The sequence below is a fragment of the Ambystoma mexicanum genome, chromosome 2p (assembly GCF_040938575.1).
Source record: "Ambystoma mexicanum isolate Mex_15411 chromosome 2p, UKY_AmexF1_1, whole genome shotgun sequence".
Lineage (NCBI taxonomy): Eukaryota > Metazoa > Chordata > Amphibia > Caudata > Ambystomatidae > Ambystoma > Ambystoma mexicanum.
In genome coordinates, this window is record NC_090923.1 from 1,256,677,484 (window position 1) to 1,256,705,383 (window position 27,900).

Genomic DNA, 27,900 nt, shown 5'->3' on the forward strand with positions numbered 1-27,900 from the left:
TTTAATGAGATTTAATTTTATATATACATATTGTGGTTACATTAACTTCATAGTGATTGTAGATAGCTTTAGATATTCTGTAAGATTTGATACTTCTAATTGTTGCCATAAAAAGGAAGATGTGGGAGAGAAACATAAGCCATCGTTAATTCAGGTAATTTGAAGCACATTGTTTTTTTTATACTTCCACAAATGAGATCCCTTGGCGTGTACACAGGCCACATTCGCCAAGGCAAGTCAGCCTTTGGTATGCGATCTCCCACAGAATGCTTCCCAAGCAATCCAAAATTGCAATCGGACTACGTAATCCAGTTCATGGGATTTAGCAGCCACTGCCACCAGTTGCCACCAAAATTAATCTGGCAAATACAATAAAGCTACATTTTATTTGCCTTTTAAGCATGAGTCTGAAACCACGAGGAGCATGGCTGTGCTAAAAAGCATAAGCACTTCCACAGGCTGTTGTCATCACAGACAGTGGACAAAAGGCCAAAAATCTCAGTCGACTGTGCAGGGGGAAAAGCCTAAAAAGAGTGACAATACCCTCGTCGTCGTAGCACTCAAAGAAGCCAAGGGAGAGTTTGTCAACGTCGCGGGCGACCACTCGTCGACGACAGACCTACATCCCAACAAAGCAGAAACCTCATCAGGGACATCTTTGTCGCTGTCCACTAGTAAAAAGCATAAGTCCTCGTTGCAGCGCATTCATCGGCCAAGAAGAGCTCGGCGACAACTTTGTCAACCAAAGGACAGCAGTCCTCAAGCAAAAGCCTGCTTGTAATCTGACTCTGACAAGTAGACACGGCTCACCAAGTTTGCCGTCTACAACAAGTAAACCCTTGTTCACAACGACACCGTCAACTAGTACGCAGCTGTTGGCGTGCGGTGGGTGAGACCCCTGCATCATTCTGTGGGGAAGTGACCACCCTCATCCACTAACACTACAAAAGCTGCACAGGAAGCAAATGTAGCGCCTGAAGCCGCAGCAGGCTCCTCTGATTACAAGGAGCAGAAGGAGAGGGCAAAACTGCAAGAGAAGAAACATGTGGGTTACTTCGCCAGTCTCACCTATCACCTACGAGTTGATCCCAGAGGCTATTCTGCAACATGAAATCGACACAGATTTTGAGGCACAACAACCACAGTCACCGCAGTTTTCTGACCCTGAAGATTCCATAATCAGTCAGGCACGCTCACCTAGGCTACCACCTACTACAGAAACATGGTCATCGGCATTCCCTTTGAAGGAGATGATCTTTTCGGGCCAGAAAATCGACGATGCACTAAAGTTTGTATTTGTATTTATTTTATTTGTAAAGCGCTCCTGGCCCTGGGGCAGCTGGGCGCATATATATCCAGTTACACAGCATAAGAGAAACATTTTACACCAAGTTACGTTAAATATGAACATTGAATAGCATAATAGGTTACGTAGGCACCTGTAAAGTAACCGCGTAATGCACAGTATACTCATTCAATACAAAGTATTTAGAAGACGAATAAGCAAGGAGTATGGTGAAAATTTGCTTCAGAAGTCTCTCTAAGTAAGTTAGGCAGTCGCTGAGTCCAAGTCCTGAAGCCATAAATTAGGCAGTCGCTGAGTCCAAGTCCTGAAGCCATACTTTCGTACTACACTTGTATGAGTGGAAAGAAGGTTCTGGATCTGAGGGAGGCAGGGAGCGTGTTCCACAAGTTGGACGCAAGGACTGGGAAGCTAGCACCCCCCCGCCTCCCTCCCGAGTTATGCAGTTTAAATCTAGGTATGGCCGTTGTGTGAGCTTGGGCCGCTCTAAGTGGTCTTGAAGAAATATGCGAGTTAAGTAGGTTGATAAGATAGGCTGGAGCGAGGTTAGCCCTAGATTTGTGTGAGAGCAAGCGTTTTAAGTGATATTCTGTGCTCACCCGGAAGCCAGCGCAGGTTACGTCTGGTATCAGAAATATGAGACTTCTTCGGGATGTTGAGGGCTGCCCTTATGGCATTATTTTGAGTTACTTGTAGCTTGTTGATATTTTTGTGTCTAGTCCCTAGGTAAAGGGCGTTGCAGTAATCAATTTTAGACAGAACTAACGTTCTGGCAAGTGTGATGCAGTTGGGTGTAGTGATGAAAGGTCTGCAAGCGGTGATTCATTTGCAAGTGTATGCAGAGGATGTTACTACCGCGTTTGTCTAGAGAAGGATAAGGTGGCGTCAAGGTAGATGCTGAGAGTTTTAGTGTTAGAAACGGTAATGGTGTTACCATCTATCGTAAAGGATTTAAAGGCAGTGTTCAGTTTAGCGTGTGTGCCTAGGATTAGCAGCTCAGTTTTATCGTTGTTTAGACAAAGTCCGTGTTGCGCCATCCATTCTTGTATCACTGAATAGATTTCATTTAAGGGTTTTGCTGTCAGTTGAATAGTCTCCAGTGATGGGAATGAGTATCTGGGTGTCTGCATAATTAGTGTATAACACCCAGATAGTCAAGGATGTCGAAGAGGGGCTTTGTAAAGACGTAAAGCGTGGGCGAAACACATGAGCCTTGCGGGACCCCACAGGGTACCGGGGAGGGTTCAGCGGAATCAGTAGGAGAGAAGACCATCATAGTTCTGTTAGCCAGGAAGGAGCTAATCCATGTAGTGGCTGAGTCAGAAAAATGTGCTGCTGTTTTCAAATGGTGGCAGAGCGTTTGGTGATTGACCAAGTCAAAAGCTGCTGACAGGTCAAGCAGTAGAAGGATGGCTAGTTTGCCTTTGTCTTTTAGCACTTGGATTTGTGTGGTGAGATCGATCAGGGCAGTTTGTGTCTTGGTCGGAAACTAGATTGCCTAAGTCCCACTAAGTTGTTAGATTCAAGGTATGCCTGAATTTGCAGGTAAGCAGCTCGGTCCTATATTTTTAGTAAGAAAGGCAAGGTTGTGATAGGCCTGTAGTTAGACGGGCTGGCTGGGTCAAGAGTAGTTTTTTTGATTAGGGGATGACCCTAGTGTCTTTTAGGTTATCTGGCACTACTCCAGTTTTGAATGAGGCATTGATGAAGTTGGTGATGAATGTCGCAAGGTCACGTGCAGCTGCTTTGATGATGGGAGCAGGGCAGGAATCACCTTGGCAATTAGATGGCTTGAGTTTCCTAATGATGGTTTCCACTTCCCAGGTTGACCGTTGAAAAGCTAAAAGGTTTACAAGCGAACTCGGAGGAGGAGGTCATAATAGGATGTTGCTTGTAATCCGGATCAGAAAGTAGCATGCATTTTTTTATAATTAATTTTAGATTGTAGCAAAGCTATTTTATCCAGGAGAGCCTTCTGGGTGTTAGTACACCATTGGGCATTTGGGATACATTTGTCAATGGGGGTGATGGGAGATTCCAATTCTTTTAGAATTTGAAACAGTTCTTTTGTATTAGATTCAGCTTGTGTGATACGTTTGTTGTAGGGGTCTTTTTTTAGCAAGTATAAAGGCCTCTTTATAGTTGGAAGATACTACGGTCAGCTCACTCTTATTAGTTGCTGAAGGAAACTTTTTCCAGTGTGCTTCTGCAGTTTAGTTTTGCGCAGCTCTCTTAAGTGCGGGGTGCACCAGGAATTAAGGTGACATTGAGTTTAGGTTTCTGCAATTTTAAAGGGGCGATGGTATTTAATGATTTCAGTATGGACAGATTATATATGTCCACTAGGACTGTAGGGTCTGAGCTAGATGTATTGTTGAGGAGGGGGAAGTATTAAAGGGAGGAGTTTATCAGTAGTGATGTCTTTCTTATTCCTAGTGAGGGTGGCTGGGGCAATGATAGGTGTGGGACATATCGTGGTAGCTTTGACGGAGAAGGTTATTTTATGGTGATCAGACCAGATACACAGTACATTGGTAAAAAGATCAATAGTGCAATTAAGGTTAGTGAGCCAGTCAAGGGTTCTTACTTTGTGTGTAGGCACATGAATGATATGTGTGTAACCAAGATCCGACAAAGTATTGGCCAAGTCAAGGGCATTATTGTTCATGTGGTCATTGAATCCTAGGTTAAAGTCCCCAAGTAGGATACTTTGCGAATTGGGTTTGGCATTAGTAGATAAGAGGGACACCATGTCCTCCGGGAATGTGGAAATAGGTCCTGGTGGCTGGTAGATAAGATGCACTGTTGCTTTGTGTTTGGGTGATAAAGGTAATTTGATGGATAGAGATTTGGCAGAGGGGATTTGTAAGTCGTGAATAATGGTGTTTTTAAATATGAAGGCAAGGCCGCCTCCTTTCGCCAGGCTAGTATTTCTGTCGCTTCTAATGATGGCATAATCATTAGGGATGGCAAAGGCCAAGGAAGGGCCAGAAGCTGCATTTAGCCAAGTTTCCGTAACCGCAAGAAGGTCCAGCTTTTCAGAGGTTATGAAATCGGCAATATCCAATGCATGGGATGGGAGAGATCTCGCGTTCACCAAGGCTGCCTTGATGAGTGTCTTTTGCAAGGGTTTTCTGCAAGGGTGGGTCAGTTTCAGGCAGAGTGTTGGAGACCATGCTAATGTCTGGTACATTAGGCCGGTTAGCTAGATTGTTAAGCTGATGCTCATGTTTATTTCTTTTGTGTGGGTGTGATTGAAAAGTTTTTGTGCAGTCTAGTTCCTAATCTTAGATTTCTGACTGAGGTACTCGGGTGATAGGAGCTTAGTGTAGTTTGAACAAGGTTGCGTGCAATATTATTGAAAGATGATGGTATACTGTTATGTATCTTGGGGTATGACCACCATTTTGATGGGGTGACTCTGGAACTCAATCTAAGGTTTCTGCTAGAGGTAGAGCAATGTTATTAGGTGTTGGTCTGGGAGCAAAGTGGAGTAACCAGAGTGCAGGATCATCCAGATATGGGTTAGCGCAGACCATAGTGTTAATCCAACAAGTGTGGGTGATGATAACATTAGTTGTAATAGTGGATGTATGTGGATAAGTCTGAAATGTCCAGCGTGTCGTGGATATGTACAGTAAGTGAAGAAGAGTACTAAGGCACCAGTACATGGTGGTGTGAACTAGGGCGTAGGATGGGCTGACGAGGCTGCTTCTGTGCAGGGATTGGGTAGCAATGATCAGTTATAAGGTACAATTAGCACACTAATCAAGTCAAATACAGTCAGCCTATAAGGAAGTGCGGATTACATACACGACTTGTTTAAAATGCACATATGGCAGAGAAGCGTACATTAGACAATTTGAATGCAGTAACTACTAACAAGCGTAAACTACTCTATTTAAGAGCTAGGTGCAAGTAGGGACAGCGGATAAAGCAGAGTAGTACTGGCCAATGAGGAATATACAGAAACAAGATACAGTATTCTAAAAATAGGAGGCACCAATCAGATGTGGGCATACAGATGTGTATTCATGATCTGCAGACCAGCCTAAGTGAAAACTAGGCACGCAGACGGTGATGGTAACATTACAACCTGGCAGTCAAGGTAATACAGTACTCAATAGTCAAAGTCATTAACGAATTAGCGCATGGTGACGCGTTCAACATTAGTAGAAGGAATTTAGTGGCACTAAATGACTGCAATAGTACATAAAGAGCACGAATAATGTGCACTACAGGGGTTGCATAACTAGATATCAGTACCAAATAATGTATCAGAAGGATAAAAGATCATGCTATTACGAAGAGATGCAGTGCGGCCTCCTTAGTAGCATACACATGTGTACAGGATCCACCATATGGTGGGAGCCACACAGTCAAATTAATTGGGCAACGTAATAACGTTTATGGCGACAGTGTGTACAGTATCGGACGTAACGAGCTTAGCCGAATCGACTTAGAGGCGGGTTATAGTTGAACTTCTCACAACGGACACAGTAGGCTGGAGGATCTATCGGACACGATCAGGTGTGGGTGGCAATATAGAGTCTGGCCACAGGTTATGCAGATAACGGAGGTGGTGGGTGCTGCTTACCAGGAGTTAGAGATCCACAATCCACATGGACACTGGGCGTAGCGAGGCGAGGACGGGCATGGATTCTGGCCCTGTGCACTGTTGACACTGGACAGGCACAGGACAGGTATAGTCCTTGTAGCGTAGTCCTTAGAGCATAGGACGGCTCACGCCTCACGGTTCGACATAGTTGGATAAAATAAGCAGTACAGCCAATCAAATGGCTGCTTGGTTCGGTGTGGAGGTCCCTTGAGAGCTGGAAGGCAGCTCACAATGGTGGGGCGGCCATATTTAGATGGTGAAACGCTGCATGCAAATCAATGGTGGCACAGCCTACACGGCTGGAAAGCAAAGGTAATGGACACCACCGAGTAATGGGTAAAGTCCAAATCCGAAGCGGCTCATCAGTGCTGTAGTATGAAAATAATGGAGGTAAAGCCCTGTGGTTTACCTACTACACAGCATACTCTGGGCATGCTTCACAAAGGCTCAGTCTTGTGGCACTGCTCCTCCTTGATTAAAAACAGCTGACACGGCCCAGTCATTCATGTATTTACAAAACAGGAAGACTTTGTCCATTTAGGGGCTTCTCTGGGAGAGCCGGAACCTCCACCAGAGGGAGTCGATTATGTTCAAAGGGCACATACTATTCCCAGGGATACAAGAGGTCTTATCAGGGCTATCGAAATCAAAGGATTTTCTCTAGAGTCAGAGGCGCAATCAGACTACAGGTTCCCAGAGAGGGAGGCAAGAGAAGCGGCTACTGTGACTACAGACAGAAACCATTGCAGGTGGGGGAAAATGTATTCAACTATGTCCAACAATGGCACCAAATAAGACAAGTCGGTTCTGGAGGTAGTCACCCATGGAAGGGATGTTGCAGCAGCAGTCAAGAGAAAGGACTAAGAAAAAATTCTTGGTGCTCCGTCGGACGGCAGTTTTGGTGCCTTATCACAAACTCCAAGAATTAATGTTTACTGCCTAGTCAATCCACCTTGATTCTTCTGTCCTGCACTGTGGTGAGGGGGCTTTGTGGAGGGTTTCTTGTCTCATGATGTGCAAATGGAGCTCACAAATTCCTGGGAGGATTTGTTCACGGGAAGACGATGCCCTGCAATATGGTCCCTGAGTATTGGCGGTTTGCAGCCCAGGAAGGTCCCAGCACGTCGGGGGGGATGGCTCGTCTTGCAGGTCGTCTTATGGCTATTTGTTCCCACTAGCCAGTGGGAAGGAGTCATCCTCTTCACAGCCCCTCTATTGATTTTTAAAAACGGGGTCAGGACAGCAGTGGTCTCTTTGAGGTTGCTGGAAGGGGCTGCAGGTGTCTCTGGTCGTCGTCTTCAGTTCTGGTGGTCGACTTGTCCTTGCCTTTTTATTAGGATTTCAAACTCATCCTCTGCAAACTCTACCTGCATTTTTCAGAAAGGGGCAGGTGGCTGTTCAATCGGGACAGCTAGCTTCCCAGTGGGAACTGGTTCCTTTCAGGCACACCAGAAGACAAAGAATAGCAGAGTTTTGGCATCCTCCCATTCTTCCTGTTCGCACAGAGACACTGGAGCCTTGGCGGGGTACAGAAAGGGATCCTGCTGAAGACCTAACTCAAACCAGGCCCTTCCCCACCCAGGACAACAGAACGACCAAGAAAGGACAATCGCACAAGGAATGGCGATAAAAGAAAAGTCTGGGAGGCCACCAGGGGGCACAGGCAACATGGCTGCTTAAACACTGTGCTCCGTCCCCTGCCCTGGTGATCGTGGAGTATATGTGGAGTTGTTGCACCCCGGGTTCCTGGAAGTGGGGTCCCGAAGTATGGGAAGCGGTGTAGCGCCGGCAGACTGGGTGTGGGGCGGTATGGGACCCCAGCAGAGGAAAGATATGAGTGGTGGCAGGTGGAAGCCCCTGTAGAGTGCTCCAGGAAGTGGAGCGGGAAGGTCTGACCTGTTCTGCTGAGGTGCGCAAGGAGAGACGGGGGGGGGGGGGGAATTCCTCCCTGGGAGCAAGGCAGGAGTGCCCCAAGTCAGGAGGGTGGTCCAGTACTGCAGAGACGGCGGATCAGACTCCTGACACTGGTGGCAGAGGGAGGAAGTGTGGCGCTGGCTGGGCTATTTGAGACGGCCTCTTCGAGGTGATGCAGCCCGCATGTGGCGGGGCAAAAAAAAGCTGAGATCGCTCTTGGAGCCCCTGGCGAGTCGTAGAACCCTTACTCCTCCACGTGAACTACAGAGGCGACTGGGGCTGAGCGGGTGCTGACCCGGCACCCTGAAGGAGCGAGTGCGACCACAGCAGTGGGAGGCAGCCACCTGGATGAACAGCGCAGTAGAGCCTCAGCGAGGTAGATGGCCCCCTCCACAGGGTGGGCAGGGGAGTGTGATTTGAGGGAGGCTGCTGCCATGCCTTCCCATGGAGGGTCACAGTGTGGAGTGTCTGGCACCCTGTAGCAGTGTTTTAAAAAAAAAAGAAAAAGAAATCTGTGTGATGCAGCGGAGGTGCCCCCAAGAGGAGAGCACAGCGTAAAGTACTGGAGCACTGGGAATCCTGCCCGCACCCGTTTGCCACTGTTGAGGACTTGATTTTTTTTTTTTTTTAACCTGGAGAGAGGGAGACCCTTTTTTTCCCACTCTCTCGTATTTTAATGTGATTTTGTACTGTTTTTCTGTTGGTTGTGGAGTCTGACAAACTCCATAGGTATCATCTTTTACATTGTCACACAGCACCTTCAGTGCAGTGACACAGGGAAGTCTTTCAGATTTCCCAAGGTTTAAATACCTTCTCTGGTATAAACTGTTTCCCAGAGCAGTAAAGTGAAATTGACTTTACTTACATTTGTAACTTTCTAGACCCAGCACACACTATCTTACAATAGGGGGCTGGAGGGGTTACTTAGTCTCCCCTTTGTCTAGCTTCTTATGTACATTTTTTGTTACCCTTTCCTTGATGAATGGCTGGTGGCAGTGGTTTACTTTTTACTATCATTATGAGATTTTACTGCAGGCTGCGTTCGCAGCTACGATAAAGCACCCATGGGTGCCATTTTTGTCAAAATGGCCCGGTCTTCCTTTTTTGCCATTTCTTTGTGGAGAGGTCCTTCTAGAGATTTACTCTGCGTGCCAAACCAGGTTTGGTCCCTTTTCTCTTTGGCGGACTTCACAAGTGAAACTAGCCTCTGGCTCCAGGATGTCTGGCGAGGGAGGTGCCCAAAACTCTGTGCTTTTTCTCCTAGGAGACAGGAATGGGCTCTGTGGTGATAGGCCGGCTGACTGTCTGGCAAGTACAGCCACCCTGCTGGTGACTGACAGCTAGGCTGGAACGAATGGGGAGCAAGCTGCATACAAGGCGAGGCTTTTTGGCTTGGAAGGCAGAGTCGACCACTGGACAAAGGAATCTGAAGAGAACTTGAAGACGTCTGCTGCAACTCCTGGACCGTTGGTTTGCCCGGTGAAGCCCTGCTCCTTTGCTAAAACTCTACTGTGGTATCGACAGAGAAGCTCCTGCAAGGACGACTCATCCCAAGCCACAGGACATCCCCTTGGAGCTGGTTGAATTTCCAGAGTTGCTGCTGGAAACCGAATAGCCAGGGAGAGGAACACCAGTTTGTGTGCGTTGCTTTAAAGCTGGCCAAGAGCTCCAGGAAGATCCTCCGGACTCCCAGGAAGTGGGACTGACCGAGCCTGAACCCACTCAGTTGAGTGCGGGACCCCAGAAGCAAGGAAAGCCCATCTCGACAGCCAGGAACTGCGGTGTTGCTATTTGCAGTAGTCACAAGGAGCTGAACACCGAAGTGCTCCTTGTTTGAAGTTTACCGGTTGCGAGTGGTGACCATCCCATTGCAGTGCAGGAGTCCCCAGAAGTCCTCCCTCTTGTCCCCACGACTGAGGCCCAGGAACAGGGAGATTTGCAGAGCTGCACAGGAACAGTAGTCATCTATTTTTCTTCAATCCAAAGGTACTGTAAAGTCTGAGAGAACTTGCCTCTTGCTATAGAGTTGCTGGCATCGTCTACTACTCACAAGTCTAACACCTTGTTGCCCTACATTGATTCTTCTTCTTCAAAGACTTCTAAAAACACTGTGCGAAGACTTTTCTTACTTACCTGCAAAGAAGTGCTTCAGCTCATATAGACTTTTGCCCATTGATTTTGGCTTAACCTGTTCCACTGAATAACTCTTTTTGGGGGCTCCAAAAGTATTTGCCTGGTTGAGAATGTGTGATCTCTTGTATGTTCTAATAACATTTTCCCTTTAAACTAATCCCTAAGTACTTCTAAATGCAACAGTGATACATTAATGTCCCCAGCACCCTAGCTATTGAAGACACCTGAGGGTGTAGGTTATGCTGTGAGCCATCTCAAAAGGGTACTTACAGATTTAGAAACTTAAGAGTGTGTCTTTGAAATATATTTGTGTGGTGTTTTTATATTGCTCCCTTCTGAAGAAGGCTTATTCTAACTGAATGATAAATTAATATTTTTTTATCAAGAATCCTTGTGTGTAGAGTTTATTTGAATACTTGCCACTGTGAATCCTCCCCTACAACTCACATTGACCCCTCTTGAGATAAGCCTGGCTGCTCCACACGCTACCAACCTGTGTAGTGCAGACTTATACCAAAGATTGGAGTTCTAGTGCCAGGAGGTCAGGGTTGTTGTAGTGCACCTAAAGGGTACTGCATACAATCTTGCCTAACAGCCACCCTTCAGTCATTGGGGGAGAGGGGGTGTATTGAGAGGCCTGTTGGAGGGATCCCTGAAGGCACCGGTGGGGAGATGAGGCAGTGGACTGTGACCACCCCCAGAAGGATTGGTAAGGGGAACCCAGAGGTCTGCAGTGGGGTTGGGGAGCAGAGGAGAATATGCTGTGTAGGGCGGCGGCGGGTGGGGGTTGTGGAGTGGCGCAGAGGGGCGTTTCCAGCAAGAGTGACTGTCATACGTTTATGAGCAGGAAGTGTATTCTAGCACAGTATTGCTACCAGGGCGGAGAGGAGATGGCAAAGGCCAGTGGGTGAGCAGGACCCAACCCCAGCTCGGTGGAGATTGGCACAATCAAGAATGACATTCGGGCCATCCTGGAGATCGGGGGGGATGCGGACTGGCATTGGGGCAAAGGTGGCAGACTGCTCAGCAAGGGTGGTCACTCTGGGAGACAAAAAGGAGGGGGTGGAGGCTAACCAGACCTTGTGGGGATCTTGGAGGTGCAGACAGTGGTGCGCTTCCTGGAAGTAGAAAGGAGGGAGGAGGAACTGTGCCTCAAGGTGGATGACATCGAGAGCTGCGAGCGAAGGAATAACCTCCGGTTCTTTGGGCTGCAGGAGGTGGGAGTATCCCCATGGGGCCCGAGTGCAAGATGCAGGAAATAATGGGGCTGGTCCTGGGTTTGAAGGAAGGGGAGAGGATTATCATCGACCGAGTGCACCGCGGTGGGGGAGAAAGTAGAGGACCTCGCCCGGTCCTGGCGCGATTGCACTACTACAGTGATAAGATGAGAATCCCCGAAGGCGAAACGCATAAGGGAAGTGGAGTATGCAGACTTCAGGGTAGCTATCTTTCAAGACTTGTCAGCATATACGCTCACAAGGCGCAAGAAATCTGGACCCCTCACTAGGTGGCTCCAGGAGAAAGGGTTGAGATACAGGTGGGGTTACCCCTTTGCGCTGCTTTTCGAGTGGGAGGGGGAGAGATCTGGTAGCAGAGGAAGAGGTCAAGTACACCACGGAGGAACTTGCGGGACGTCACGACGGAACTCTGAGTGAGGCAGACAAGGACTGGACTCCAGCGTGAGCTCCGAGGCCCAGAGTCTACGCGGGTGACGTGCAGAGTGCACAAGGGGTTTGAAAGTTCCAGAGGCTTAAATACCCCATCACCATGGAAATGACACTTGAAAGGGGCCTAGGGACTCTCTTGGGTCTCCTAGGTTGTCTTGGTCGTGGCCTGTGGGCAAGAGGGGTAGGGCAAGCGGGAGCCGGAAGGTGTGGCATTGCTTGTTGTGGTGTTGGGCATTGGCATCCTGATGAGTTTAAGGGGATGTGGAGGGAGGGATGGGGCAAGTGCAGAGGTGCAGGGTGGGATCTGGGGTTGTTCAGGCTGGAGAGTTGATGAGGTGGTGGAGTGGGCTCCTCAGCGGGATGGCAAGGGGCCGCAGGAGGGGAACAAATAGTGTGTGCAGGGCAGGGGCCGTAGTTCTGGTGGTTCGACTGGTGTGAACGGCACGGTTGGGACGCACGGTTGAATGCCTCAACGGGGATAGGGAGGGGAGCGAGATGAGAGGGGTACAGGGGGGGGGGGCGCACATGCAGTGGTTCTTATGGGTGGGGAAGAATCTGTCGGGACAGGAGACTAGCAATGGGACAACAGTGAGACAGGGTTATGGCTGAAGTGAGCATAGCCACGCTTAAGGTAAATGGTCTGAACTCCCAAAACAAGAGATCGCTAACCAGCAACATGTTCCGCAGGCAACTATTGGCGATCCTGTTTTTGCAGGAATGCCACTATAAACAGCGGGCAGAATCTGCAATAAAGGGGGTAAAGGCATCAGTATGAATTTCTGGACCTTTCCCAGGGATCTTAAGAAGGAAGGGGTGGGTTATTTTACTAGGAAAAACATTCAAGAGGGCCAGTGGGGGCAGGTTGCTGGGGATAAAGGGATTCTATGAGGGAAGGCAAATTACACTGGCCACCTTATATGCGCCCAATGTGGGACAGTTGAGATTCTTACACCACATATGAGATGTTGGGAAGCTGGGCAGAAGGGGCCACGATTCTGGGGGGTGATTTCAATCTGGTGACTGAACCAGTGCTAGATTGGTGATCTGCAAAGGGGGGAGGGCCGAGAGCAGCGGGTATGGAGAACATTTTCTTCCGTAACCTCCTGCAGGGCCATTATTGGGCAGATGTCTGGTGGAGTCACTTTCCCTGTCTGGCAGGTTGGGGGGGGTTACACGTTCTTCTCTCCTCCACATCAGACTTGTAGCAGGATAAAATTGCTGCGAATTCCCCAGGAGCGTGAGATAGGGCGCCTAAAGTTGATGCAATCACTTGATCGCCCCACAAGCTGGTGGTGGCAGAGTAAAAGGTATTGAAACCACTGCAGCATTTACGCTGGAGGTGTAAAGACACCCAGCTGAGGGACCGGGTATTCGCAGACTTTTGGGGGAAGGAACTGAGGGCGTACTTTGAAGGCAACTATAATGGCGAGACTGGCATGGCAATGGTATCGGAGGCAGCCATGGCCACGTTCAGGGGACTCCTCATTGCTGAAGGGTCGCGAAAGAAGAGTGACGGGGCTGGTCAAGGCCAGGCTTCGGACGGAGATAACGTTGCGGACCCAACTGGACCAGAGGGATGCAGATGGAGAGTAACTCCTGGAGGATGAGATGAGGGATAAGAGGCAGGAACTCCACACAGTATTACTAAGGGGGGGGGGGTGAAGAAGATGAGGTACACGCAACAAAAGTACTACGAACATGTTGTCTTGGTAGGAACGCTTCTTGCGAATGGAGTGAGAGTTTACAGGATGGAGAGGAGAGTGGACCGCGTGCAGGGCACTGACAGGATCATGGTGGATAGAGGAAAGGACATTGCAGCACGGTTCGGAGATTATCGAGAGCTCTATGCTAATCCGGTGGAGCCGGGAGTGGATGAAGTACAGTTATCTTGCAGCTACCCAGGCTCCCGGGGGTGGAGAGGGAACTACTCTAGGGGAGGTGAAGTGGGAAGAGGTGGTGCGGGCGATCAGGAGATTAAAAACCAGGCAGGCACTGGGATAAGGATGGTTTTACTGCAGACTTTTACAAACTGTATCAATCTTTAATGGCGGTACCCCTGGCTAAACTGTTGAACTCTATTGTGGGGGAGGGCACCGTCCCGCTGACGTTCCTCCGGGCTTTGATAGCAGTTATCCCAAAATCGGGGAAGTATCTATTAAATTGTGCCTCCGTATAGGCCCATCTCCTTGCTTAACGTGAATGCAAAAATCTTTGGTAGGGTCCACGTGTCTCGGCTGGTGTCATGCCTCCCTTGTTTGATCCACCCGGATCAGCCAGATTTTGTGATGCCTAGGCAGGGAGCGGACAATATGCAAAAGACGCTGCATGTTCTTAACGCCCCGGGGGTGAGGGAGGATGGGGCACTGCTATCCGCTTTGGATGCTGAGAAGGCCTTTGATCGGATGAGTTGTGCCTTCATGGGGGGAGGTCCTCTCGGCCATAGGGATAGCCCCGAGATGGAAGGGGGTGGATGGTGGTTTTGTATGCCACACCGACTGCCAGGGTGGGGATTAATGGGAATGACTCGCACGCCTTTCCGTTAGAGCGGGTAGTTGGGGAAGATAAGGGAATAAGGGTTGTCTTGGTGGGGGTAGTGGAATGCAAGGTCAGACTCTTCGCAAATAATGCCCTCCTTTACATTACCAAGTCGGTGCACGCCTTGTTAGAAAGCCTGGTGCGATAATGGGAGCTTATGTGGCTTTAAAGTAAATCTGGTGAAATCGGTGGTTTAAGAGATAGGGGTTAGCGGAGATGGAAAAGGAATACATTGAGGGGTTGCTGTTTCAGGTGAAGGAGGATTATTTTCGTTATCTGGGGATACAGGTAATGCACCATTATGGTGACCTTTTCCCTAAGAACTTGTTAATGTTGTGGTCGGCCGATAGAAGACATGGAGAGGTGGGCGAGATTAGGGCTATCCTGGATGGCGTGTCTAAATTGTATTAAGATGGTGGTGCTGCCCACATTTCCTTTCCTATTCCAAATGCCAACGATGATGATCCCGCCATCTTTCTTGGCCTAGGTGAGGGCAGCTATGCTGAAATTCCTTTGCGCAGGGGTGAAGCACAGGGTAGCCTACTTACCTAAAGAGGAAGGTGGGGGCGGTTTGGGTTCACAGATATCGAGACCTACAATAGGGCGACTCGGCTTCGGGTCTTGGTTGATATCCTGAACCAGCACTCTTGACAGGCAATGGGTACCAATGGATAACGCAATTTTGGCCCCAGTCTCACTGGGTGAGTGGTTCTGGGTCCCCAGATCCTGTGTGCCAGGAAGGCTGCTGCTTCACCCGGTACTGGAGGTTTTTTTGGTCTATTTGGGGGTAAGGGGTGGAGAAATAGGTGGCTGTCCACATGGCCATCGCCTTGGAGTTGCATTTGGGGTGCACTTCGAGGGATGGGATTGAGGACCCATTGGCGTTCCAGCTCTGGTACTAGTAGGCAGGGCTGGACAAATGTGGGAAGGGGGTGTTTTATCTTGTTTAGCAGGCTGGAGGAGTTGTCGCCATTCTGCTACCTATGGTTGTAAGGGGTCCTGACGGAAGCCCAATGGGGTGACCACTTGAGGAGGCAACAGACTGGCTTTGAGCGGCTCCTTTTAACTGTGAGGAGCTCCAGGGAACTTATCTCTGTGCTGCACAGGACGATGTTACTGGTGGAACTATAGGGACCCACTCCCAGCCAGGATTAGATTGGGGCAAGACCTGGGGAATGACACAGATGATATACTATGGATGCAGATGTGTACAAAGGTAATTCGCTCAATGGTTTCCCTGCAGTACAGACACCAAGCTCTGAAGCTGATACATAGATGGCATTATCCGCCGGCTGTGATAGGTAAGATGTGCAAGGGGTATGACCCACACTGCTGGAAGTGCCACCGGTTTAAAGGGGGACTACAGTCACATGTGATGGGGATGTTCTAAGGTACAATCGTATTGGAGGGAGGTCCAATCGTGGATAAAAGGGGTGGATGGGATTCACAGGGAGCTCTCTTCGTGGCTGCTACTCTTTGGGGTATGGTTGGAGGAGGAGAATGAGGTGAAAGGGAGGCATATGTTACAGATTATCTTGATTGCTGCTAGATGCTGCCTAGCCCAATTTTGGAAGAATCCGAGCATGCCTGGGGAAAAGGAATGGGTGGCGAAGATTCGGGCGTTTATATATGACATGGAATACCTCGCACATCTTTTGGACGAATCGTGGGCTAATGTTAAAGGTCTAAGGCTCCCCTTCTTTGAGAAGTATGGGCAGGGAGTGGGATAGGGGAGGGGCACCTGCTGTGGTGAGAGGCTAATTGTACAGGGGATCACTACGCTGCTGTAATTGACTTTTGGGAGTTCATTAGGGAAATGTCTCACCACGGACAAACCGTAACGCTGGAAACTGTCTTGCCCGAAAGATGGCGATACCCTTTAGTCTGGACTTTCTGGAGTCAATTGGAACCTGCTGCATGAGGCAGGGGGATGGATGGATGGATGTGATGGTGGGAGGAAAGAGGTGGTGGGAGGCAGGAGGGGGGGATGAGCATGGGGGAAATTGAGCTGGGTTTGTTTTCTGAGGATGGGTTTCACAATAGTTTGTAATGTAATGTTTCAAATGTCAGTTTGATTTTGGAAAAAAAAGCCACCATTTTGGGTCAATGGTGACCCTTCTGTGCATAGCCGTAGCTATGAAGACAGACTGTGAGCAAAACATGCACAAAAGTGGTTAGAACACGTCCCCTGCCATCAGCCATAACTATGCTTATCGCTGTAACAATGTTACAGGAGCACAGAGAAGGTAACCTCTCAGCACTCCACATTGGGTGGCGTGTGCTGATCTCTCATAAGGAAAAACTAAGAAGGGTAAAAAAGTGGTATCTGGTCAATCCATTGACAACCAAAGCATCGACCGCCATACCATCGAATTATATGCAACGAAATTCCATTCCATCGAATAGCCATTTCGTTGTATATAATTCGCTGGATCCATCAAAATTAGTGGGGTTGGGTTAGTGGTTAGGGTTGGGGTTGGGGCTAGGGTGGGTTAGATTAAGAGTTACTTTAGTGTTAGGGGGTGGGTGTTGGGGGGACCCCCCACAATATACAAAAAGAAATTAAAACTTTACAAGGAGCTGGCCAGTGCCGATATTTCAGAACTGGACAGCTCAATGTAACGTTTTAAAGTTACAAAAAAAAGATTGAAATGCTATCTTTTACATGTAAAAGTGCATTTCCATTGAAACCAGTCCATTTATATTTTCGATGCACTGGTTTAGATGGAAAGTCACTTTCACATGTAAAAGCCTGTCGATGCTTTGGCATTCGATCCTTTTTATTAGATGTTTTTTTTTTTTTGATGTAATCACTATAAACCTAAAAAAGTATCCATCTAACGTTGAACAGCAGTTCTTAAGGAAAATAAAAGAATAAAAAAGGAGAGCCTGAAGTGCTCCCAGCAACATTGCACACACTGTGCTGTGTGCTGCAAAGGTGAAATACAAATGCCTTTTTAAAAGTATGGAGGAAAGCATGAGTCCATAAAATAAAGTAAAAACACAATTAACAGGGTTCCTATGGTCGGAGCAAAAAAAATAAATGAGGGGGACAAAGACTCCCCTCATTCAGGAGATCATTTCATAGCCGCAAATTGGTCCCAATTTGCAGGAACATGGGAAGACGTGAGCCTCATTAACCAGAGCTCGTGCACAAGCTATAGAGGTGGGCCAACAAGAACAACCTCACAAAAGGTAACCCATTCCAAGAACCGCATCACCACATAACACTCATCACGGACGCTTCCATGTCGGGCTGGAGAGCTCATGCCAATCAGCTGAATGTCGGGCTTCGGGCTCTGTATAGCCCAGGAAGCAACACTCTACATCAACGTACTGGAGCTAAGAGCAGTGAGATGATCCCTCAGATCCCTCCTGCCGGTGCTAAAAGGATGCATGGTCAGGATACTCACCGACCATACCACCACAGTGTTCTACATCCTGAAGCAGGGGGTGCGGTGTGAAATCTGCAACCATGTCTCAAGAGGCCCAGTGGGTGTGGCAGTCTGCCATATCCAACCAAATGCTCTTGCAAGCATTCCATCTCCCAGGAGTCCAAAATGACCTAGCAGGCAATCCACTCAGACGCACAAATAGGAATTAGACACTGATCCGCTTTAGAGAGAGTTCCAATGTTAGGGGCATCCATCCATGGATCCCTTTGCCACCGGCCGCTACAAAGTGTCCGCTGTTTGCCAGCAGGAGCCCACAGCAGCGGTCGAACAGATGGCTTTTCCTTTCTGTGGACAAACCAGTTTGCCTACGTATTCCTGCCAATTCAGGTCATACATCAGACAGTACAAATGATAAAGGCACACCTGTGTCGACCTTGCTTTACACACGTTTTGCTTACTCTATTTGGCCGTTGTTAAAAAATGTTACCAACTGAAACATGCATTGGATTTCCAAACTGCTGACAACCAGTAAAGTTATTTTCAGTTTCTATTACTACTCACCCCCAAGTTGATGCGCTGGTTAAAGACTCAATGTTTTCTTTTTGTCTTATTGAAGTTTCACAAAGCACATACAATCCAGTGCAAACATTTTGATGGTCGTTTTGTAGAAACAATCCAAACTAAGAAAGGGGACATCTACACACGCAAGCCAAAAGACACTGAAAAGAAGGGATGAATGGATATTTGATAGATGGATTGGCCTGTACAAAGGCATTTAACAGATTGAAATATCATCAGGCCAAATTATAGCTTTATGGTATGGTACTGTATAGCGCTTATACACAGGCAAGTGTTTCAAAGCGCTCAAGGAGGGTGGGAACGTGGGGTGGTGGGAAACAGTCGCTCAGAGCCTTTGAAATTCTGAGACTAGAATAGTCTTCACAGGCAGAGTAATTGCGTAAAATACATTTAACTGATTAAGATACAGCAAATAGGCCTGACAGCGATTCTGCAGTTTTAACAGTGCAATTAAGTGGTGAAGACAAGGGAGAAAAGGAAGACTATGTTCAGGCATGGTGTGTACGTATCATACACCCTGTCCTTTGTAAAAAAATATGGTTACCAACACTGCAGCATAAAGTAACCATTTTTTAAGAAGTCATTGTAAAGTCCCAGTCCACCATGGGGACTTGCAAATATTTTGTATCTTTGTAGTCTTACTTTACTGTATTTGTTTCTGTCCTAGGTCCTATTTGCAGACACCGCCACACTCGAAGAGTTATCTGTGTTAATTACCTGGTGGGATTCTGTCCGGAAGGATTTGGCTGTAAATTCATGCAGTGAGTATATTTTGCTTTTTGGCCAAAAACAAATCCTCATCTTAGTGAACCTTCTAGTATTGTTGCTTACTTTTTCTGTTTCCTTTTCTTCATACAGCTGGAAGTTTTTATTTTCCCCCAAAAGCTTCACAGAAGCTGCAACTAGTGCTGCCATGTTAGCAAATATGGCTACCATGGCTGTGGTACTGTTAAAGTGCTTCTTGGTCAGCCAGATATTTGTCCTTAGTACGGGCTGGGGGCAGCGCTTAGCTTCGTAAGAGGCTGTACCCGTGTAGCCTTTTTACCACAATGGTAGTTATTGCTGTCCATGTAGGAACAGAATGCCAGCCTGGCATTTTTAAAGTTCTGTAACTTGGTAACTGCCTTGGTTGCCCTTGTATGTTTTTAAAGGCAGTAGCGGCGGCTATGTTTTGCGATTTTGCTTATGTGCGTTCTGACACAGAGCTCACATAGGCAAACCCTGGCAGCTAGTTTAGACAGCTCAGTCCACATCCCTGCCTGTGCCCTCAGTAATGCGAAGTAGGATTGCTGCTGGCCTCCACTGATTGAACTCAAGTTCTGAGAGTGTGCGTGTCTGTGAAGACCTGTGTTCCTGGAATGATAAGGGATTTATCCATACTGCTGTGTGTTAGAGGTTGGAAAATCATGTTCAAACCCCATGGCTTTGTGGTTTCACATGATTGTGTAAGCATTTTACCAGTTTAGGAATCCCCTTTCTTTCCTTCCCTTAGCATCTACAAAGTGTAGGACTTGCCATCGGGATTTAGTCCTGACACTGGCATTCGGGTTGGGAAGGGTCTTACCCAAGGTGTCCTGTTTCTAGTGTGCCAATTTATAGTACTAATGTGAACCTTAAGTTGCGTATGAAGTAACCCTATAATAGAGTATATGTTTGTCAGTATATCCGAGTAGTGGCCTCTTTAGTGTAATCTATTGGGCATAACTGTACCTACTGTGACTAAGCCCCCTGCCTCGTTCTGGGCACCTCCATTGGGGTCACCAAGGATGTCTGCCTACCCAAACTAGCAGATGGGTCTGTGGGCCATATGGGGAGGCACCCTCTGGTCACCATCCTTTAGTTCCTGTCCCTGTCTCTGGGCAGGCAACAGACACATGGTGCCAACTAGAGACTGGGTCCTTTTTAAGAGGCACACTTGGGGAAGCAGAGTTTATATGGGATCTGGGAAATTGGGGCCCTCTGTGCTTCTGCTTCCTTCGAAGACAGTGACTATTCAACTACTGGTCTTTCATGGGAATCCAGGGATGAAGGTATGGTAGTGCTGGTTTGCTTATTTTTTTATTTTTATTTTATTGAGCATTTGTTAGGTGCTTATACAGCAGAATTGGGTTTAAAAGCTCCACAAGGCTAAATGGGAAGGGAGGGGAGAGAAAGAACATTGACACAAAAGTAAATCTACAGTTGTGGTCCTACTAGGCTTTGTGGTATTCGGACGTGCAAGTGCAATTAAGAGAAGTGCAGGAGGAAGCAATGGGTGGGGGGCTGGGAATGGACAAGTGCTGGTGGGGGGCCCGGGATGGCAGTTCCAGAGAGGAGGCCTCAGACTAAGTGCTAGTGCTGGCTACTCCCAAGGTTGGGGGATGTAGAGCCGCCAAGCAGGGCTCCGCAGAGCCAGTGGTATTGACTGGATAGAAGGGCCTGTTATCCTGTGAGATTCATGAGAACCAGCCACCGATCTTTGCAGCAGTGGGGTGATTAGCAGGGAAGGCAGAGGTAGAGAAAATCTTGCTTGTGTGCAGGAATGTCATCCACTGGGGAGGAGAGGAGGCCAAGAGTAGGATGGTAAACTTGCCATTCACTGTACATGGCCTCCACTGTCTTGCAGTGCTTCAATCCACCCATTGAACATGGTTAGGGCGTACAAGAGATGACCACCCAGGCGGAGGGTCTAGTCAAACCCAAGTCTCCCATCAGAACTAGGATTAATCCTCGGGTGGCGCTCCTCATTCCACTAGCTTCCTGAAGAGACACCTGCCTTCCTTTTCTGTAGAGGGCCAAAGGCAGGAGCATGGCCGATGGAGAGGACCGCTCCTGGGGAGGGACTGGCCAATCCAAAGTCCCAAATTATGGCTGTAAGCCATCTCTGAGGGGCAGAGGGGTGGAAGGAGGCAGGCCCAAAAGACTAATCCTATCCCAGCTGGTACATTAAGATGCCATAGCAGCTGAGAGGTGGGGCTAAAGCTTTATAAAGGCACAAGGGCTCAGTCTGAGATTAATAACAGTGGAGTAGGAGCTGGAGACTGAAGGGTCCAGAAGGCTATGTCACACTGGAGCCTGGTAGGTGGAGGAGAGGCCCAGGAGAGCAAACTGAAGAGCCAAAAGAAGTGAGGTTGCTAATTGTAGCGAGAGGGTGATGGCTAGTAAAGGTGACCTGAGAAATGGGTATACCTACAGAGGTGAAGGAGGTATGTAGTTCCAAATTGAGGGAGATTATTGAAGAGGAGAGCTGCTGCCCAGACAGGTAAAGGTGTGAGTGACAATAGTGAACCACTGGAAGAGCTGCTCGAGGAAGTGGATTTGTGGAGAGGGATTGAGATAACTGGTGGTGCCCAGAAGTGCGACTAAGGTGGGGAGCGCAAAGAAAGACCTGGAAAATATTGATTGCCAAGAATGTGCTTAGAGGTGTTGAAGCTGGGAGAGATGAGACTGGGAAAAGGAAAGTGTCCAAAGGCGCTAAGAAGAGTGGAAAGGGTAATCCACCCAGGAGAGGCAGTTCAGAAGGGGGAAAGTACGAGAAGGGGATGTGGAGTTGCTACATGAGTTGATCAAGGGAGTGCAGGAGTGGGCGAGCAGGAGGGTGATCAACAGGGGATTTGATGTAGGAATTAAGACCAGAGGTAGAGAATTGGAAAGCTTGGCTACAGTTGCAAGAGCAGCCTGGTCAGGTCTGATTGAGAACCTGGAGTGGGCTAAGACTCAGAAGGCAGAGGCAAGGCTGAATAGAACCATAGTTGGAGAAGTTGACCACCCATCTACCGTGATGCTATCCAGGCCCACTACCAGGTTTTTGGGACTGATCTGTTCTGCTCCTCAATCCCCTCATTTCCTGCATCCATGATTTGGAGTTTCGCCTAGAGGGAGATGCTGTAGATCCCAGAGGGGGGAGTATGTGAGACCAGTAAGAACAGAACAAGAAGGTAAAGGCATCCATTTATCAACCAGTACTGCTAAGGACCATCCACAAACCTCAGGAGAAGGCAAACTCTAGCTACTGGTAAACCAGAGACTTTGTTATAAACAAAATTAGTCTTTAATCAAACTACGGACCTGGCAAGGGCTCCTCTGCATCTCCAAAGGCTGCATGATAGCCATTTTGAACTTTTACCTGCCCTGCAATTTTTGTTACAAATAACTGCATCTATCCCAACATGTTTCAGTTGTACTTAAGCCATCCCTGTTTTATTATTTTGCCTCCACACTAGTATGGTTCCTGTGAGAAACCGGAGGGTATTCTCACTCCTATTCCCCTTTGGATTTTCTATACAGGTGGCGTGGGAAAGGCCTTTGCTGTTGGACCCTGACCGTGGTGGTGGACAAGCGAGGGACGACCACCTGGGTGGATGGTCTTGGGGATTGGGAGTCGGGTACCTTTAGGCAAGACATGGTATCCCCTTATCTTCATGATAACCAATCTAACCCTCCCCCACAGACCCCTCCAACCTTTATGGGCCATTACAAAAGTGTTCCTCTTCATCCCCCTTTAAAATACATTCAAGTACTTAAACGATGAAGAAGTAGAGATTACCGCCTCTCACTCTACTGGGGCGAGGAAGATGCATGAAGGATGTACTATTAATGGGAGTCAGGCAGCAGTAATGGATGGGACACACTTGTAATCCTGCAATCCATTATTGGACCACAGGTGTATAAAAGGTGGAACCATGAAGCTGCAGGTTGAGCGTTGTTGGAAGAGGAGAGCAGTGGAAGAAGGAGCTGTGCAGGATCAGAAGCAGCCAAGACGTCGAACACCTGCTGAGTCTCTGAGGAGCCTGCCGGAGGAAGAGTGCAAGTCGGCGAAAAGGCGAACAGCCGGAGCTGCTCACCACGAGTGCTGCAAGGAGCGCCTGGCAAGGAGGATTTCCCGCAGAGTGAGAGAAGCTGTGTGGAGGAGAGGCAATGCCTGGGTAGACTTTACTCGCACTGTAAATCTGTGAACGCAGTAGCGGGGTATGGAATCAAATGAACTTGCAACACATGGATAATGGAATGAATGAAAGTTACTCTTATTGAATACCGAACTGAATGAAACAAATAAAAGTAACCCAAATTGCTGAATGAAACATTCAAGGCAACATTTAATTAAGCAACATTAACCCTTATTGAATACCAAAGTGAAAGAAACAAGCAGTTATACTTTATTAAGGTTAAACCACATATACAAGTGAAAACATCTTTGACAAACTGAACCACTTATCTAAATGTAAGAAACTTTGAATAAAGCAGAATCCAGATTGAGAAACATCTGATGTGGTGAAGCTGTGGCTTAAGAAACAGTCTGTTGATCAAACTATTGAACTCTGAAAGAAATCTTGACTTTCCTGGTTGCATGACCTGTAGTGGGCGAACCGTGTGGTGTAAAACTGTGCGAATACCAGGAAACTCCAAGTTTGACAAGTTTAATGTGGTAAAAGAAGGAAGATCACAGATGGTGAACATCAGACTTTGGGCAGTGAGCCACGAGTAATAGTCTTGTGCTACAGATAATCAACACAATAGAAAACACAAGAAATACTTCAGGTGAGTAAACCAATAGTGGGGAATTCTAGAGATCATGAACACAGTTCAGTGTTAAGTAAAATCACTTGTTAAAGCTACTCCAAAAATGTTCTGTTGTAGGAATAAAAAGGATTATTCAACACCATCCCTATCTATCTATGTATGAGTTCTTCAGTGTCGATTGGAGGAAAAGCAGATAAGGCACAGCAGCAGAAAAGGCAAAGCTCCAGGGGATTCTTAGATTACAAGTTGGTACAATGCTTTTGTGTGTCAAAATGGTTTCAGGGACCTTGAGAAAGGCTCCCTATTGGTGAACACGTGTTAGGCCTGGGTGAATGGTATGGGTGAACAACCAAACGTTGGAATCAGCACTCCAGCAGCAACTGAGCAACAGAATGACTTTGGGTATGTGCTACCATAAGTCCTGCAGTATCTGAGTTGTGAAGATGCAGATGGTTTCTTTCACATTGCAGCAGCCTTAGTCTCCTGTCTCTTGGTCGTGTTGACAAACGTAGGGACGCTGGAAGGGAGAGAAAGGACTCCATCAGAGGATTCTTCGTGCTCCCACGTCGGTATGCAGTCTTGGCATTTTTTCCACAGGCTCCAAGGAGGAACCTTAACTGCCCGGTCAATCGGCCTTGTTTCTTCATTAGTGCACTCTGGTGAGGGGACTTTGGGGAGGGTGGTCTTATCTCTGGAGGTCTAACTGGAGCTCCCCAAAGTTCTGGGAGGATTCATTGTCTCATAAATGTGCTAATTCCCTTCACCTTAGAGACCCCCAGCAACTTTGCTGGATTTTGAGGACTTTATTTTATTACCTGGAGAGAGTGTCAGCCTTTTTTCCCCACTCTCATATATTTTAATGTGTGTTTTACTCTAGATTATGGGTTTTAGACCACTCCATAGATATCTTTTCATGTGTGTTACACAGCACCCACAGTGCAGTGACACAGGGAAGCCTTTTTAGGCTGTCCCAAGGTTTACATACCTTCTCTTTGATAAACTACTGTTTCCCAGAGAAAGTAAAGTTAAATTGACTTTACTAGTCTTTTTAAATTCCTAGACCCAGCACACACTATCTTACAATAGAGTGCTGGAGGTGTTACCTAGTATCCCGTGTCTAGAAACTCATGTAGCAGTCAAATGCTACCCTTTCCTATCGAAATGGCTAGTGGCAGTACAACGAACTACCATGATTTTCCCGACCGTGAACAACGGTAGCATTAAATCGCGCGAGCCATGTTTTTCAAGATAGCGTCGGAGCCCCCTCTGAAAAAAACAGGTCCCGGTATTTTTTTTCACCATTTCTTTTTGGAAAGGTCCTTCTAGAGTTTGTCTCTGCGCGCCAATCTAGGTTTGGTCCCTTTGTTCCTACGCCTTTGGGGGGCTTCAGGACTGAAGACCACCTCTGGCACCAGAGTGTCTGGGGCGGGCAGGAAGTGAGGGAAGTGCCCACCTGCACTTAGTCTCTTAGGGGACCCAATTGCACTCTGGTGTGATTGGCTGGCAAGGACAGCCACCCTGCTGGGTGAGTGGCAGCTAGGCTGGAATGAATGGGGGGAAAACTGTTTAAAAGGCGAGTCTCTTGGCTTGGAAGGCAGTCAACCACTGGAACGAAAGAACCAAAGACTAGCTGGAAGAGGGCAGCTGCTGCAACTCCTGGACCGTTGGTTTGCCCGGTGAAGCCCTGATGCAGGTCCGAATCGCCAAGTTCATCTCGACAAAAAAGTCCCTTCAAGGACAACTTCTTCTTTTGAGTTGGTGGGACCAATCAACTCGTAAGCCACCTGGATACCATTCTCGGAGCTGGTTGTATTTTACTCAGTGCTGCAGGAAACCGAATAGCCAGGGAGAAGGACACCAGTTTGTGTGCTTGAAGACAGCTACCGGAATCGAAGCATTGCCAGCTTTGTGACCAGTCCCCGTGCAGTGCAGGAGTCCCCCGACGTCCTCCCTCTTGTCCCCATGACTGAGGCTCAGGAACAGCAAGATCTGCAGGATCTTCAGCTGCATCATTTTCTTCAAAATAAGATACTGTGAAAACCCGACCGAGAGAACTTGCCTCTCGCTGCGAAAGTGCGTGAAACTTTGGCAACTTGCAGGCCTAGTCAGCTTGTGACCCAACATATAACTCTTTCTTCTGAGAACTGTGGCAAAGACTTTTACGTTTTATCTACCAGAACCGTTTTTACCCATACAAGACTATAGCTCATTGACTTTGGCCTACCTATTGGATTGGAACAACTCCTCTGGTGAACTCAAAACTATTTGCACTGTTTAAAAGTAACTCTACTATTCGTTTTATTAACTTATGCCTTTTTGCTCCTGCATCAAATACTCTGAATGCCGTTTTGCTCCTCCTTCAAAGTAGTTTAAATGTTTCAGAACTGGTTTGTGTGAAGCATTGTAGGATATTGTTGTGTGATATTGATTGCCTCCATTTACTGAATGTTTTCTAACTGACTGTAATCAATTAATAAGTGTTTTACCAAGACACCTTGAGTGTCTATTTGAATACTTGTAATTGTAAGACCTCTGTGTAACCTCATTACAAGCTCACATTCCCTCTTGAGATGAGCCTGGCTGCTCAGCTCGCTACTAAAAACTGTGTGGTACAGACTTATAACAAAGGTTGGTTTTGCTTACACCTGTTGTCCTAGTTGTGTCCAGTGGTCCCAGAGGGTACTGCATGCAAACTTAGCCTAACAATGTACTACCTGGAAAGTACTAAACCACTAAGGAAGACAAACCAGTTTTTCGTTTCAGTGGCATCTGGTAGAGAAGGGGATCCGATCTCTAAATCAGCCATCTCAAGGTGGGTGTCATGATGCATACCCCCGGGCATCCAGACCACGTCCATCAGCCCCGGGAGCAGGCATCATGTTGCCTTGAGAAAACCCAGCAATCCTTGCTAGGGGCTGTCTGGGTTCAGTCCTGGCGCCTATGGCGGCAGGCTCATATGGGACATCAGTCCTGGCGCCATAGGCGCACACTTACCTGATGCAGACAATGCTGCAAGAAGATCCAAGCCCATGTGAGGTCTGGAAGGACTACTTTACCTTAGGGACTATTTTGTTACTCGGATGTGGTCTGGGAGGAATACCTACCTGGGACTACTTTGGAGGCTATTTAAACCACGCCGAAGAGCGGCACACGCTACACGTTATTCTGCATCCAGCAGCGTAACGTTCACTGTGCCAACAGCAGTAGCATCCAGCCTTCTGCCACACCCGCCTCGAACCTGGAGCACCTAGAAAGAAGGAAAGAAGCAAAGGTTAGAACAAGAGTATTACCTGATTTCTTACCTGATTCCGGATTCATCGCATCTTCAAACCAGAGGAAAGACTTTGTTTTAAACGCGTCGCATTGCCAGCAGCAGCGCCGTGCCATACTCACCGTTCCACGCAGCATCTCTTCGATCCGGCGCTGTCTCCATCTTTACATTACCGAATCCCGGCAGCTAAGGGGAACCAGAAACAACAAGGTGAGCAGAGAGAACAGACAGACAATTTCTTTAGCCGCCATATGCTTACCTGATTTTACCGCCGGAGGTATAATTCATCAGCACGCCACATCTTCTTTTGCCGCACCTGTAAGATAAGGCGAAGGCAGCAAGTTTAACCCTTGGCATTATTTACCGGACAGTGTTGGGTAACACAGACTTTTACCGGAGCGCTTTCAGCTGTCAATCTTCTCATTGGGTCAAAGATAAAAGAGGAATTGGACAGGAGTGAATTCCAGACATTTTGAACTCTTACGAACTATATACTTATGGCTCTTCGCCAGGACCTTTTGGAGTCAGGATTAGTCTACAACTCTTCCAATATCTTCAGGCCAATGAAGTAACTGGTCACCAAGGCGCCCCTGTGTGCTTCGCAGGATGGAGGGCTCACCCTTCAAGAATATAAGGAGAATATTTCTACGGGTCAAGCTGACAAGATTAGGAGGGCAGATCCAGTCAGTCATCGCTGCACTACGCATCACACGTGGGTGGAGACCGCAGCAGTTCGGGTCCGACCGACACCCCTGTGGGAGCCAGGTGAGCGTAACAGAACGCGAAGCCTATCTACAAATCCCCATCCGGGCGTTATGGAAACCTCAGAAACCGACCAACTGGCCCAACTATTGGGTGAACTTAGGGCGGAAGTGCACTCCGCTCGCCTAATGCCCTCAGAAGAGAACTAATTGTATCGAAGGAGCGCACAGATGATCTCGCTAGACAACTGCTGCAAAATCAAGCTGGACAAGCACCCCTACCTG

At 47.8% G+C, this 27,900-nt stretch overlaps 1 protein-coding gene across 1 annotated transcript in view; it reads left to right on the plus strand.

Annotated features, from left to right (window-relative positions):
* Positions 1 to 27,900, plus strand: part of CPSF4 (cleavage and polyadenylation specific factor 4) — a 135,490-nt gene that overhangs the window by 62,386 nt on the left and 45,204 nt on the right. The window contains exon 5 of the mRNA XM_069645577.1: positions 18,812 to 18,905. Within this exon, the coding sequence (XP_069501678.1) occupies positions 18,812 to 18,905 (94 nt within the window). The remainder of the gene's footprint in view (positions 1 to 18,811; positions 18,906 to 27,900) is intronic.